This window comes from Orcinus orca, chromosome 20, assembly GCF_937001465.1.
Source record: "Orcinus orca chromosome 20, mOrcOrc1.1, whole genome shotgun sequence".
Lineage (NCBI taxonomy): Eukaryota > Metazoa > Chordata > Mammalia > Artiodactyla > Delphinidae > Orcinus > Orcinus orca.
Genome location: NC_064578.1, coordinates 49,679,608 through 49,695,230, shown reverse-complemented (window position 1 = coordinate 49,695,230; position 15,623 = coordinate 49,679,608). Strand labels below are relative to the sequence as shown.

The window sequence follows — 15,623 nt, the reverse complement described above, 5'->3', positions numbered from 1 at the left end:
TGGAATCGAGCCTTAATAGCAGTTCCCCTCATGAAGTTATGTTCCTTAATATAGCAAACTTTCCATTTTAGAAAGTTCACTCTCATGGCCCGTGAGGAGGATGGACAGGAAAATATAGCTTAAGGGGAGACGATCTAGCAGCCTAGTGGAGAGCAGAGGCCCTGGAGTCCAACACATTTCAGTTCATATCACTTTATTGCTGTGTTGCCCTGGAGAAGAATCTCAATCTCTTTCTGCCTTAGTTTTTATAAATTTGGGATAATTCTTGGGTTCTGTGCAGAGTGTCTGGCATATAATTAACATACAATAGATATTTACTCAACATTTATTTACACTCTTCTGTGTGCTTGAACAAGATACAAAAAGGTGACTGTCTTCGTGAATCTTCTAACTATGATATGTACAAATTTCCAGTGCATGGAGCTATCCTCCCTCCTAAAGCTTAAGGCTAATTTCCTTACTTGTAAATTAGGAGGTGGTGGTAAGAAAACCAGGGGGAAAAATGGATGGGAAAGTGAGAAAGTACAAGGCACTGTTAATTATTATGTTAATCAGTTTAAGTAAATCGGTAAACTTGCTCTTCCCACCTCTCCACCCCTCACAAAAACTGCCCCTTTGCAGTTTTCTCAACCCCTTTTCCAAGGGCCCCGGGCCAAAATGGAGGAGGTTGCACTCCAACTCCCAGTGCGCCTGGCGGGGGCGCTCTGTGCGCCTGCGCTGTCAGGCCCCCTCTCTACCGCTTGGGAGTTAGAGTCGTTCTTTTCCTCAGCCCGCCCAGTTTGCTTCCTTCCCCACCTCCAAGCTTGACCGTGCTGCCTTCTGGGAGTTGTAGTCCGTGGCCGCCCGGACTCCAATTCCCAGCGGGCTTCGGGGCGGGAACCCGGAAGGGGAGGCTGGAGAGGAGCGAGTGGGGGAAACCCGCGTAGCCGAGGGAGCTGCAGCGCGGGGAGATGGTGAGAACCCCGAGACGGGGCCGGGGGCGCTTGAGAACCCGGGCGGGGGTTCGGGACCCTGTGGCGAGAGGGAAGAGGCAGGGGCTAAAGAAGGGACTGGGTGAGGGGAGATCGCTTGGGGGAGGGGTTTGGGAGAAATGGGAGCCGGAGGGAATAGTAGAAGAATGGGGGCTGGGGATGGGTCTTGAAGGTGGGGAGAGAGTCGAGCTTTGGGATTGATTGTGAGGGAGCTCAGAGCTGAGGAAATGAGTCCCGAGTTGGAGAAGGGGCTGGGCGTCCTGGCAGAGGCCCTGAAGGGGGCAATTTCGAGGGGTTTAGCGTAGGGGATGTGGAAAGGCATGGGAGTCAGTGCTAGATGAATGAGGGGGTCTGGAGGCTCCGAGGGAAAGGCCAGCTGTGTATGCGGTGGGTTGGAGCTTCTGGATCGGATTGGGGACAGGAGGGCAAGCTGAGATGGTGGAAGAGAGAAATCAGTGATAGAGTGGTGTGTAGGTTAGGATACAGAACTGTGGGTGGAGTGCGGAGCATGAGATGAGGGGCCTGCCTGTAGCGATAGTTTGCTTAGTCCAGCCAGAGACTCCCGATAAACTGGACAGTCACAGAACTGTAGGATAATATGGCCAGCAGGGGCCATAAAGACGACCTTTTGCACTCTCGTTTCTCCAATGGAATTAGAAAAGGGTAGCGGATTATGTGTATGGACATTGCAGCATTCAGATCTTTTCTTCTGCTACTCCTTTGTGACCTGGGCAAGTGTCCCCTCTCTGAAACTCAGTGTCCTTATCTATTGTGGGAACAACATGCCACTGAGAAGAGAGGAGGCTTCCTAAGATCGTCATCCCGGCTGGGGGTAAGTCCGTAGTCTAAGAGCTGTTGGTGGGAAGTTCCTCACCCCAGGAATGTGACTGGGTCACAGGTGCTAATGTATTCCCTTCTTTTTAGTCCAGCCCCAGGGGCGTTATCTCAAACCCTGGCACTGAGCTGGGCACACCCCAGCTCAGAAACATGCGGGGGCGGGAGGGGGGCTTCCCCACAGTCGATTCCAGCTAACACTTATTGTTTAGGAAGTGCCTGGCCCTGTTCTTAGCTACTTGTATGTATTAAGTCCTTTAATTCTGACAACACCCCTAAGTTGTAGGTTCTGTTGTTTTCTCCATTCTACAGAAAGGAAGCAGAGGCACAGAGAGGTTCAGCAACTTTCCCAAGGTCATCCAGCATTAAACGATAGACTCAGGATTCCAACCTAGACATCCTGGCTCAGAATCTGTGCTCTCCCCACTGTAATTTAGTCCCCTCTCCTTGTACTGACGTACGATGTCATGAGTAGGGCAGAGACTTGAGAACTGAAGCAGTCCTCAGTTTGAATTTTAGTTCTGCCATTTACTTGCTGTGTGACCTTGGGCAAGTCTTTTGGCCTCTCCTCAATTATAAAATGGGATCAGAACCCCTAGGAAGGTTAGAGGGTTCGGGCAGGTAAGCACGTGAAGTGCTTGGAGTAAGTGCTTTATACACCTGAGTTGTCGTTTTTTTGGAATGGGAATGGGAAACACAGACCTGAGAGAGGGCAGTAGAGAAGGACCAGTGAGGGAGACATCAGCCAGGCTGCCTTTCCTTTCTCTCCCAGGTTCCTCCCATATCCTGACTCTTGTAGTTACCCACCCTCTACCCCTGGGCACCCAAGCCCAAGGGTGACTCCCCGAGGGGGTGCTCAGAAAGTCAGTCTGTCCCCATTCCCATTCCTAGCCCCAGCCAAATATAAATATTTCACTTGCCAATGCCCAGCCTGGCCCAACTCCAGGTATTTCTGTGAATATGAAATATTTCTAACAACTGTGTGCTTTTTTCTCCCAACTTTTTGGTCATTAGGACCTCACTGGGCAGTTTGGCAACTTTGTCAGTCATTTTGAAACAGTTTGGTTCATTTGTCTTGAGGCTTCCGGAGTTTATCCCATAAATTTTCTGACCCTGATAGGAAAGCTTATGGTTAATAGCATCAGCGTCAGATAGGACCACGTTCCTGTCCCGCACCTCTGCTGCTGTGTGTCCTTGGCCAAGTTGCTTTCCCCCTCTGGGCCTCAGTTTTCTCATATGTAAAATGGGGCCACATTCCAGCCGTGAGGCTCTTGTAAGCAGTTGATGAGGTCACATGTATAAAACGCCTAGTGCATATTAAGCTCTTAATAAGTGTGAAGTATTTTGATTAATTTTATTCTTTCAAGAAAAATTTATTGAACATGTGCTCCGGAACCAGAACACCCAGATTTGAATCCTGGCTCCATCACCCACCAGCTATGTGACTTTGGACAGTCACTTAACCCCTCTGGACCTCAGTTTCCTCTTCTGGAAAATGGGGGTTCATCCCTTGAGTAGTCCACCATGTTGATAGAGCACGTACTATGTGCCAGGGCCTGTACCAGGTACATTTTTGTCTCCACGTCTCCTGTTAGTTTGGGGAAAAGTTGCCAACCTCTTACTTTTCCCTGTACCAGTTTGTCACATCTGGGTGCTCCAGGGTGATGTGACACCTTTTTCCCTCTTTATTTGTTTCTCTTAGAAAATGTTTCTCCTTTCCAAGTTATTTTGCCTTTTCTTCAAATCTTAAGTGTGTTTTCAGCCTGTGCTTATCTGAAGCTTACTCATACAAAATGATTTTTTTTTTATCATTGCGAATGGTATATATCTAGCGGCTCTGGTAAAGCTGCGTTATTCCTAAAAGCACAGGTTTTCTCAAAGACTTGGCTTGTCACCTGCTCCTGATGCCTCAGTTAAGATCATAACCCCCGCTTTACGCTCCTCATCCCTCTCACTTGGTATATTTGTTTCCCTGTAGCACCTTGAAAATTACTATCTATTCCTTGTGCCCTCTCTCCAATCCGTAAGGACAAGGAATTCTGTCTCCTGTGCCCTGCATGTCCCCGATACCTGGAACAGTGTCTGGCACCCAGTAGCTGCTCTGTAAATTCTGTGTAATTACTAGGTGAGACCCAATACCCAACAGTAAGAAAGGCATGGCCATATTTTGATTATTGTGGGGGACAAGGATCGGTTTCATTTCAGAGTGAAATAAAGAGAGATGTCTTTGGCTCCATCAGTGATAACCCTTCAGCAGTCTCACTTTTTTTTTTTTTTTTGGCTGCACTGGGCAGCTTGCGGGATCTTAGTTCCGCGACCAGGGATTGAACCTGTGTCCCGTGCAATGGAAGCGGGGAGTCCTAACCACTGGACTGCCAGGAAATTCTCTGTCTCACCTTTTCTTAATAATCCTGGTGCCTTTGTATTGAACCTCTCCTTGGTGCCTCGCTGGCAGTGAGCGCTCTACTGGGTTGGTCTCAGTGAATCAGCAGCCAACCCATGGGTGGGTACTGTGATCATCTGTATTTTTCAGTGGGGGAAACCAAGGCACAGAGGGATAAAAACCCTGCCTACGGTCACACCCCTAGAAGTGGGAAAGCTGGGGTGCTCGGAGGCCCTGTCTGGATTCTGTCTGCACCCTGGATCTCTAGATCCTGAGGATTCGGGTGATTCCTACCATCAGCTGTTAGTCAGAAAGGGAAATTTGAGAGGGGGAGAGAGACCAGCAGACCCTGAGTCCAAAAAGCCAATAACGGGACATGGATGGATCAGGGTTGCGGACAAAGTAGTAGTGGGGGTGACGGGGTAGAGACAGTGGAGGATAGAGCAGGGCCAGGAGCAGAGCCCCGGGGTCCTGCCACCGATGCCTGTTTGGCAGTGGGCAAGTGCGTTCCCTGGGCACCACTCTGTGCCCAGTCCTGTGCTGGCACGACCCTGACCTCCTGGACCATGGGATGGAGGTACCCCAAGGTTGGGGGAGGGGGTATCCCCTGACTCAGCGTGGGGGAGTCAGGCATCTGCTTTTTATCCTTTCCTTCTTTGGCTTATTCTGTGGTTGCTACTGTTTCCAGCTTCTCAAGTCGCAGGCTCAGCTTGTTAACTGTCAGCCTTTCTCCTTTCTCTGTGCATTGCCAGAAGCAGGTTCTCCCTCCACGTGCTGCACAGCTGTCCTCCTTGGAGCTCCCTTTACCTTCATCTGGGGATTCCTTCCTTTTGCCTTTTTCTGGGCTAGATCTTATTTCTTTGATCTGATAGCTTCCTTTTTCTTGGTTTATTCCTTCCTGTGGTGAAGCAAATCCTCCAGTAGCTTTCTGAGAAACGGTTCCTGGGCATGTTTTGTTTGTTTGGTTGTTCATTTTGTTTTGCCAACTTGCACCTCTCATGGAAGAATTTTAAACAGGGGGGTGCTGTGGTCTGATTTGTGTTTGGAAAGCTCTCTCTGGCTACCATGGAAAGGATGGAGCCGGAAATGCTAAACCAGGCCAGGGAGCCACGTGCGGAGGCTGGAGCAGCTGTACCTTTGAGGAGAGGTCCCAGCCTTCCGGAAATCCAGAGGATGAAGGAGAGAGAGGCCCTCACCCAGGTCATTGTCATTCAGCAAGGGCAGGTGACAGGTGCTGCCAGAGGAGGCCTGAGGAGGAAGAGATCCTGTGTAGTTTAGGATGGCATCAGCACAGCTCCTGGAGGAGGTGGCATCCTACCTTGGTCCTGGGCGCAGGATTTCCACCGGTGGACTCAGCTGGACCAGCTAGTTTTTCACAAGAGGTCCCCAGTAGCAACTGTGCAGAAGGCAGACAGTATGGCGGTGTTAGGGGTTTGTTCAAACAAATGTGCACTGCACACCTGTGATGTGCTTGGGCGTTGCTTCTCACACTTAATTGTGCTTGCAATCCCCCAGAGAGCTTGTTGAAGTGCACATTCTGATTCAGTGGGTGTAGGGCAGAGCCCAAGACTGCATTTCTAACACACTCCCAGCGGCTGCCGCTCTGGGGACCACACTAATGGTAGCCAACCGCTTGGCGCTGTTCTAAAAGCTGGCGACACAGCAGTGAAAAAAAAACTAGGCAAAAGTATCAGCCTTGGGGGAGCTTTCATTTTAGTGAGGGGAGCAGACAATAAACTTTATGAAGTTTATAGTGTATTAGATAGTAACACATGCTAAAGGAGAAAAGTAAATCAGGGAAGGAGAGTGTGTATGTCTGTCTGTGGCAGGGGCTGCAGTTTTCAATCAAGGAGGGTCTTGTGAACAATAAGGTCCTACTGTATAGCACAGGGAACTCTATTCAATATCCTGTGATCAACCATAATGGAAAAGAATATGAAAAAAGAATATGTATATATGTATAACTGGATCACTTTGCTGTACAGTAGAAATTAACACAACATTGTAAATCAACTATACTTCAATAAAATAAGGTAAAAAAAAAAAAAAAGGAAGGTCCCATGAAGGTGATCTGAGGAGGGGGTGAGCCCTGTGAATGCCTGGGGAAGAGTATTCTAGGCATAGGGAACAGAGAGTGCAAAGGCCTTGTGGACTGAACAAGATGATCCAGGAACAAGATGATCCAGGAAAAGTGCTCTGTATACTCAATGAATGAGCTGCTTGCACTCTGGAGTCAGCCAGACTCTTGGAGTCAAAGCTCAGCCACGGAGCTGTGTCCGACAGCAATTACTTAGTCCTTCTGTGCCTCCACTTCCTAATCCCTGAAACGAGATGAAAAATAGTAAGATGATGTGAGAATTAAATGAGTTAATATTTGTAAAGTACTCACAGCAAAGCCTGGCTCACGGTGAGTGCTCCAGTGTTAACTGCTGTTGTGATCATTTGCTCTGTAATATATTCATGTTGGCCATGATTGTTTATTTGGATGTCTGCCCCCTTTCCCATGAGCTCTTTCTGGTGAACTCAGTGTCATCTCTGTATCCCCCAGCATCCAACCCAGGGCCAGCACACGGGAGGACCTCTGAATGTCAGATGAGGGATATAAAACTGGATTCTCTAATTGTCGGGGGCATTCCAGCAAGGGTGCTGGTTATGGGGTTCAGGTCCTTACTGATTTTATCTTTTCAACCAATGTCTTATGGAGAGATATATTAAGGTGTCCCATTACATTTGTGGATTTGCCAAACTGTGTGTCATTCTGTTGTTTTTTGCTTTGTATATTTTGAGGCCATAGTATTAGGAGCACGTATGTTGAGAACTTTTGTGTATAATGGGTCAGTTTGTTTTGTCACCATCTTTGTCCCTGATAATACCTTTTGCTTTTGTCAGTTGTTACTGTTTTTTTAAACAGCAATGTCACTCCTCTCCTTGACTCTTGGTTCATATTTGCCTGGTCCGTCTTTTCCCATCTTTTTATTTTCAGTCTCTCTGGCTTCTGATGTTTTACAATAAATGGAGCTTCACGGAGCATTCTCTAAAAGCTGTCTTAGCGTAGGGCTTTGTGCTGGGCTCAGTGTGTGGAAGTTAGAAAATTCTGCCCCAGTGACCTCGGACACAGATAGAATACTTGGGTGTGAAACAGAATTTACACTGTCAGGCTTCATGGGGTTTACGACATGGAGCCTCTGGAAAAGGAGCTTTGATCCATTCAGTCCCATGCTGGGCAGTGTTGCTGGGGTCACCATGATGAGCATGATACCTCTGACCCTTCCTCCCTCCTCTCCTCCCGGGGGTTCACTCTCCAGTGGAGGAGACAGATCCATCTCTAGACAGTGATGACTCAAGAGTGGGCAGGGCTGGGACTTGGGAACCCAGAGGTCCCCCTCTGGGCAGTTGGGAGGTTTCCAGGAAGGGAGCTCGGGGGAGGCCTCTCTGTTAAAGATACAGGCCCATTAAAGTTACATTTGAGCAAAGACCCAAATGATAGAAGGGATTGAACCATGTGGAGATCTGGGGACAAAGCATTCCAGTCAGAGGAAACAGCAGATGCAAAGACCATGGAAGGAAAGAGCTTGCTGACTCTGAGAAATAGATAGCAAGGAGGCCAGTGCGGGAGCCCAGAGGTGGAGCCTGACCCAGCCTGGGAGGTTAGCTTCCTGGAGCAGGGGATGGCTGAGCTGAGACCCCAGAGAATATATAATTAAACAATAGAGCGCAGCAATCTAGAATCAGATTCCCTGGGTTCATACTCCTACTCGAAGTCACACCAGTTATGTGTGACCTTGGGCTAGTTAGGCAACCTGTCCTGCCTCAATTTCTTCATCTATACAATGGAGATAACAGCTCCTATCGAGGATCAGACAGGGCCCCAGTATCCTAACTACTCTGTATGCCAGATCATGTGCTTACCTGGGTCCACTGGGGGTGTGGAAGAGTGGGGAAGGACGAGGCTGGACCAGTGGGGTATCTGGGCTTTTTCCCAGGGGCACTGGGGAGTTATGGTAGGTTCTGAGAAGGGTAGGGACAAGGTCAGGTTTATACTTTTAGAAGACCCTTCTGGCTCTGATGTGTGGGATGGTTGGTAGTAGGCGGGGTGGTGGGGATGGACAGATGCCTGCAGTGGGGCCACCTTTGAGTGTCTCTTGAGTCCGCCTGGCACTGAAAGGATCTAGGCCAGTGCTGTTCAAGAGAAATATAAAGTGAGCCTTACGTGCAATTTAAAATCTTCTAGTAGCCACATTTAAAAAGTCAAAAGAAGGAGATGAAGTTAATTTTAAGTATTTTAACTCAATTATATCCTAAATAGTATCATTTTAACAGGTAATCAATATTAAAAAAACATTATTGAGGTATTTCATAGTCTTTTATTGTACCAACTCAGAGTCAGATTTGCGGAGCCTGGTTGGAAGGGCTGGCCGGAGAGGTCCTTTTGGCCACAAGGCCTGAGCCTTGAATGCCAGGCCCAGAGGCTTAGACTCAGTGCCGCGGGAGCCATCGCAGGGTTCTGCCCATTTGTTTTTCAGGGTTAGGTGATCCCGCTGCCCAGTTTCCCCCGCAGGAAATCTAGCCCCCCAGGGCTCCCTACCAAAGCTGTGCACTTTTAGACCCCCTTCCTTCCGCCCTGGAGTCTCAATCCCTAAACTGCTTGGGCCTTTAAATCTCAACTGTCAATCAAGGCTCCTGTTTAGAGGAAACGTCGTAATAAACCTCTCCTTGAATGCCGTGGCCTCGGTCCTGGCCTTGTCCCTCCGTTTAGCAGCAAGTTGGGAGTTGTTCCACGCTCTCTTGCACTCGGCTGTTTCCACACCCCCCTTCGTCACCTCTCGCCTACTCCTCCCTCTTCGAAGTTGGGCCCCTTCGCCAAGGCCTTCCTTATTTGGGCATGGCCCCGAACGGCCGCCGCTCATTGGCTGGGGGCCTCACGCGCGCGTCTGTCAACAAAGAGGCGGAGGGAAACTAGTCGGGTGCCCGCCCGCGCGACAGCCGGAGGGAAGGAGCGAGGGGGCGGGCCCTCTTCCCACTCGTGCGCACGCGTGTGTGCAGCCACGTTCTCCCGCCGTAGGGGACGGGGCTCGCCGGTGGGGGCGCCTTGGGGGCGTGTCTCGGTTTCGAGGGTAGACCCAGGGGTTGGCGGATTCCGGGGAGGCTATATTTGGGGGCTTGGGGATATTCTTGCGTGCGTGTGGGGATACTTTGGGGTTCCCTTGAGTTTAGGGGGCACCTTGGGATTCTGGTTTCCGTTCTGTTGTAGTGTGGAAGGTTCGGTTGTGTTGTAGGGGATCTCCCGTGTGGATTGGGGTGTTTGGTGGGTATAGGATTTGGGGAGCCACGGAGAGACTGAGAAGCAGAGAAAAGAGTCCAAGAGTACCAATTCTGGACCCAGAATGCGTGGGCTTTCGGCTCTCCCGACTTCCTACCTGATTGTCTCCGGACACGGGATTTAACCTTTCTGTGCCTCATCTGGAAACAGGGACTGATAACACTACCTGCTTCCTAGGGACGGGGGAGGATTAGCAGGAGTTGTTAGAACAGTACCCAGTAAAACTGCCAGCGAGCATGCCATAAGCTCATGTCTGCTTATTAACATTTTGTAAGGTTTCTTTGGGAGTATTTTGGAGGTTCTTTTGGCTTTTGAGAAATACCTGGTTTGGGATTAGTTTTATGTGTTACGGAGATTTTATGCTTTAGTGAGTTGTTTTGCGGTTGGGGGGCTTCTGTGGAATTAGGGAATACATGTGGAGGTTTAGAAAGAGTTTGAGGTGAGTATAGGATTTCAGGAAACTGGTCTTTTAGGTCATCAATGAGGTTGGGAAATTGCTGTGTGTGTTCGAGTTCTTGGTTAGGCATGGGAATCTGTGAGGGGTTCGTTGAGATTGAGGCTTTCTGTGCTGGAGGGGATATTTTTAGGTTTGGAAGTTTAAAGCAGGATTTGAGAGGGTCTGGATATGTTAGTCAGGATTCATTTGCATCTATAGAGAGTGAATGGCCTTTGATGTGGTAGCTTCTATTCCTGGACATTTTAGATGTGTTGGTGGTTGGTAAACTTAGCCTTCTGTAGGTTTTAGGGGCTGTGTGGCATTTTTGTTGTTGTTGTTGTTGTTTTAAGCAAGAAACTGGCATTTCGGCAGGGGCTGTAAGTATTGGGGTAGGTGGGATTGGGGATTATGGGGGGCAAGGATTTTTAGGATTAGGACTTTCTGTTTCTGGGGTCTGTGGATGTTTGGAGGCTGTCTAGATCTTGAATGGTGTCTACAGGGTTATGAAGTAAATGGTGATTTAGTGGTGTCTGTGGTATTGCCTGAATTTAGAGGGACCATATATACTGCAGAGGTCAGCAAACTTTTTCCATAAAGGGCCAGATAATGAGTATTTTAGGCTTTGCAGGCCATATGTTCTGTGTTGCCACTACTCAACTCTGCCATGATAGCATGAAAGCAATCATAAACGAATGAACATGTTTCAATAAAACTTCTATTTGCAGAGGCAGGCAGTGGGCCACATTTGGCCTGTGGCTCAAAATAGTCTGACCAGGAGTCAGCAAACTACTTTTACCAGTCTGTAAGCATGTGGAAGTTTTGATGTTTGAAGGGTATTTTGTTGTTTTTGTTTTTGTTTGTTTTGTTTTTTTAATTTTTATTTTTGGCTGCATTGGGTCTTCGTTGCTGTACGTGGGCTTTCTCTAGTTGCGGCGAGCGGGGGCTATTCTTCATTGCAGTGTGCGGGCTTCTCGTTGTGGTAGCTTGTCTTGTTGCAGAGCACAGGCTCTAGGCACGCGGGGTCAGTAGTTGTGGCACGCAGGCTCAGTAGTTGTGGCGCACGGGCTTAGTTGCTCCACGGCATGTAGGATCTTCCCAGACCAGGGATCGAACCCGTGTCCCCTGCATTGGCAGGCGGATTCTTAACCACTGGGCCACCAGGGAAGCCCTGAAGGGTATTTTGGTTTCAAGATGTCTGGAGGGAAATGGGCCAGGGAAGGATTGAGACTGAGGGATTGAGACTGTTGGTCCTGCAGTGGAACGTGGTCGTGTCAGAGTCATTAGCAAAATTGCTTCCAGATTAGGTCAAGCACACAAAGTCATTGCAAAATAAAACGGTCACTATTGCAAGCCCTAAATTGAAAAGTCTGGAAAACAAGTTCGAGGGCCTGGTGTTAACACTATGTAAGCCTTCCCTACTCTGAGCCTCAAACTCTGCAAGTTGTGAGCAACTTGAGGAAACTAGACTAGAAGGGCCTTCTCATCCCAGGGGTCTGCGTTTGTGCTTAAGGGAATTACCTGCACAGTCTTGGTGCAAGTGTGTGCATTTTTCTGGCTGAGGATACACAGCTTTAAGGGATCCTTCAAGAGCCTCACGACCCGAGCAAAGTGAGGAGCTGAATTCTTAAGGACCTCTCTGTCTCCGACCTCTGATTTTCTTCCCCTGCCCAGCCTACCTTGTTGCTTCCTCTGGGCTCAAGCCGCAGTAGCTGTGGGCAGGGCTGGGAATTCTTGTCTTTTCAGGAACTTGTTACTAGGTGAGCAAATAGAAAAAGGAGGAGCTGTCAGTTGGTACTTTCATTTCTGTTTAAAAAGTTATGGCAGCAGGAGACCTCTGGATCGTGAGTGAAACCAGTCAGGCTGTGAGACAGCGGAGGGTTGGAGCAAACTACCAGCTCCGGTCACACTCTGAGTTTTACAGGAGCAGGTCCTATCCCCTCTGCAGCCTTCCATTTGCTCACCTGTGCCAGGGGGGCGGGAACAGGATCTCAGTGGTCTAGTTTGGTCTGTCCCCTCAGGTCAGGAGATGTTGAGGTCAGTGGGGTACTGGGAGGGCAGGCCGTTCCCCAGCTCCCCAGCCTCCTCTTCCCTGTCTCCAGGTGGCCTGTGGAGCCCCCCACCGCCATTCAGGTCCTGAGATGTGGTGAACCCCCGCCTGTCTGCCACCATTCCCCAGAATGGACCGAGGGGGCCTCCTTCCCTTCCAGCTGTGGTGCCCCCGGCCCTTTGGCACCTACTCCCAGAACCAGCCGCGCCCGCCTTCCGCAGCCCTCAAGCCGTCAGCCTGCCCTGAGCCAGGTGGGGGGGCGGAGCCAGACCATGGCCCTGCCCACTCAGAAAACACACCCCCAGCCTTGGCCACGGAGGCTCCTGCCTCCCAGCCTGCCCCGCTCCTTTCAGCAGCGGCTGCCGGCGACGAGGGTCGAGTCCTGCTGGACACGTGGTATGTTATCAAGCCCGGGAATACAAAGGAGAAGGTGGCCTTCTTTGTGGCCCACCAGTGCGGTGGAGGCAGCCGGGCCAGCTCCATGAAGGTCAAGGGGCACTGGGGCAGTGACAGCTCCAAGGCCAAGCGGAGGAGGCGCTGTCTTGAGCCTACGAAGGCTCCTCCGGACCCAGGGGGACAAGACGGGCCCCCTGCTGCTGAGGGGGTCCCAGCCTCAGCCAGTGAGGATGTGGACCTGCTCTCTGTGGCCGAGATGGTGGCCCTGGTGGAACAGCGGGCCGCCCTGGCCCTGCAGAGCTACCCGCGCCCGAGCACCCCAGCGCCTGTGGTCTATGTGTCGGCCGAACAGGGTGGGCCTGCCAAGGGGCTGGGGTCCGAACGGCGGTCTGGTGGCGGGGACTGCAGCCGTGTGGCGGAGGCCGTGGCCCACTTCGAGGCTCAGCGGGACAACCCTCCAGCCAAAGGCCTCCGCAAGGAGGAGCGGCCCGGGCCAGGCCCTGGGGAGGTGCGCATCGCCTTTCGGATCTCCAATAGCCGAGAGCCCCGTGCACCGGATGGCAGCTTGCCCAACGGGAGCGGGGGCCGGCCGGGTTGTGCCTACCCTAGCAGCCCGGGTCCTGGGGCCCGGGCCAAGGACAAGATCACCTGCGACCTGTACCAGCTCATCAGCCCCTCTCGGGATGCCCTCCCCAGCAATGTGGAGTTTCTGCTGGCTAGGGCGGATGAAGCCAGCGAGGGTGAGACCCCAGCCCCTGCCAGGCCCGAGGACACTCCCCCGGCCCCCCCTCCACCCCCTGCCCGGGACTGTGGCGCGTCAGGCTTCCATGTGGATGTGGTGGTGACGGGGGTGGTGGATGAGTGCATCTTCTTCGGCAAGGATGGCACCAAAAACGTGAAGGAAGAGACGGTGTGCCTGACCGTCAGCCCCGAGGAGCCACCCCCGCCTGGCCAGCTCTTCTTCCTCCAGCCCCGGGGACCTGATGGGCCCCCCGAGCCACCGCCAACTGACTCGCCTGCCACTGCACCCGGCCCGGACGATGCTGAGGGGACGGTGGACACCTCCCTGTGCCGCCTGTACCGGCACGTGTCGCACGACTTCCTGGAAATCCGCTTCAAGATCCAGCGGTTGCTGGAGCCGCGACAGTACATGCTGCTGCTGCCTGAGCACGTGCTGGTCAAGATCTTCAGCTTCCTGCCCACGCGCGCCCTGGCGGCCCTCAAGTGCACCTGCCACCACTTCAAGGGCATCATTGAGGCTTTTGGCGTGCGGGCCACAGACTCGCGCTGGAGCCGCGACCCGCTCTACCGCGATGACCCTTGCAAGCAGTGCCGCAAGAGATACGAGAAGGGCGATGTGTCGCTCTGCCGCTGGCACCCCAAGCCCTACCACCACGACCTGCCTTATGGACGTTCCTACTGGATGTGCTGCCGCCGAGCCGATCGCGAGACGCCCGGCTGCCGCCTGGGTCTGCACGATAACAACTGGGTGTTGCCCTGCAATGGGCCAGGCGGTGGGGGCGGCCGGGCTGGCCGGGAGGAGGGGAGGTGAAGCCGGGGGAGGGGGGGGGAAGAGCCCACCATGCCCACCCCCACCCCCTCCCCCTGGGAGCCGAGGGTCAGGCCTGGGTCACCCGCCCATACCCTCTGCCCAGGCAGCGTTGATCCCCCTCCAGAACTGCGATGGTGTTCAGGGGGATGACCCAAGAAAGCACTCTGATTGACCCCTACTGGTTTTCTACTCTTCAGACCCTCAAGTAGGGTGTTTTTTTATCAGCATCTCAATTTCTTCTCCATTCAGCCCCAGCGCCCTCCCTGCCACTCTTCATACCCCAGGGACCTACGAGCAGGGAGCAGACGGCAGCTAATTTTGGTACTACTTAAGGGTTCCCCCATTCTGGCCCCCTTCCGTTCCCTCCCCTCAGTTCTTTCCCTCTGGAGCTGTTTTTTTTTTTCCCCAGGAGGCTGCAGCACCCAGGGTTGGTACCCTTCCTAACCTACTACACCAGGGCTCACCTCCTCTTTAGGAACAGGGGCCATCAGATCAAAGATCACATTTGGCAGTTTTCATGGCCGCCTGCCATTTCCCCATTAAAACAATAAAAATCAGTTTTCTCCTTAACCTCAAGCTACCAGTCTCTCTACTTCCCCTAAAGGGGAAGAGGAGAAAAAAGTTGAAGTGTAAAAATTCTCCTCCTCCCAATATTTAAGCTATTGCCATGACTCTCCCCCCTCCCCCCTGCAAAAAAGCTGTGAAGCCCTTTGCCTCGCTCTGGACAGCGTCGGGGGCCGGTGGGCAGGGACTGTGGCTTTGAATTTCTGGGTTGTTTTTCCTTCTACTCTGGGTACTTGTTCAGGTGTTGGGGTCTCTCCACCCCCCATCCACATGTGTTTCTTTAGAAGCCTTTGGTCAACCAAGACCTTGACCTTCAGGCAGTTTGATCTGGGGTATTTTTGTTTGTTCTGTTTGAGATGTGTTTTTGTTGTTTTGTCTTGGTTTTAGTTTTTCATCCTTGTGGTTCTGGAAAGCTTCTAATGTGTGGCATCTGACCAATTTTGAATTGGTCCTTTCTATAAAATCAGTATTTATAAGGCTGGGCCCAGACTGGTTTGTGTGTTGTTCAGGGAAGGGGTTTGGGAGAGAAGGGAGTCATGGGCCAGTGCATGGTGAAATGGAAAAAGTTGAGAGAAGAATCCTTAGCTGAGTCACTTAGCCTGAGATTATTTTTGACTCTTCATCTGTGTCGTTTTGGATTCGAAAACCTCAAAATAGTAGACGCTCAAACAAGGTAGTTTTTATTTCTTTAGAAACCCAGCGTTTGGCAGGTATGGTGGACCTGAATTCATCTGGAACCCAGGCTCCTTCTAGCCCACTATTCCATTATTCTTTGGCTGTGGCCCTCATCCTCATGGTCCAAGATGGCTGCTGGACCTCCACCCATCACCATTTTGCAGGAAAGGAAGTCCCTTGCCTCCCAGAAGTACCACAGTGTGCTTCTGTGCACATCTTACTGGTCAGAACTTTAGCCACGTGGAAGGGCTGCAGAGGAGACTGGGAAATGCAATCCTTTAGTTGGATGCATTATGCCCAACAAAGAACTCTTGCTAAAGATCCCTGTAATTAAAGCTTTAAAATATTCAGATAATTATTTACTAAAAGAAGAAGGAAAAATGGATATTGAGCGGTGGCTAACAGTCTCTGACATTCTTATCAAGGAATCAAAATTTCCAGAGAC

General features: G+C 51.2%; 2 protein-coding genes across 4 annotated transcripts in view; both read left to right on the top strand.

The window, feature by feature from the left end:
- Window positions 1-904: 904 nt before the first annotated feature.
- On the top strand, window positions 905-14,986 carry FBXO46 (F-box protein 46). Of its 2 annotated transcripts, none has more exons than XM_004271153.4 (2): window positions 905-953; window positions 12,044-14,986. In XM_004271153.4, the coding sequence occupies exon 2, from the start codon at window positions 12,122-12,124 to the stop codon at window positions 13,937-13,939; it is 1,818 nt and encodes a 605-aa protein (XP_004271201.1). In that variant the 5' UTR covers window positions 905-953; window positions 12,044-12,121; the 3' UTR covers window positions 13,940-14,986. The 2 variants fall into 2 exon arrangements, with proteins under 2 accessions (XP_004271201.1, XP_012388977.1); XM_012533523.3 differs by lacking the exon at window positions 905-953 and adding an exon at window positions 1,671-1,803.
- The window catches only part of SNRPD2 (small nuclear ribonucleoprotein D2 polypeptide), a 30,541-nt gene continuing 15,856 nt past the window's right edge, over window positions 939-15,623 (top strand). The window contains exon 1 of one of the 2 annotated variants that reach the window (XM_049703601.1): window positions 939-953. The gene's annotated coding sequence lies outside the window, so the exon portion shown is untranslated. Of the gene's footprint in view, window positions 954-1,784; window positions 1,804-15,623 lie in introns of those variants that run through there. The other variant, XM_049703600.1, reaches the window with a different exon arrangement.

Bases quoted from the DNA above. Each gene is read 5' to 3' on its own strand.
- FBXO46 (XM_004271153.4), top strand. From the start codon at position 12,122: ATGGACCGAGGGGGCCTCCTTCCCTTCCAGCTGTGGTGCCCCCGGCCC.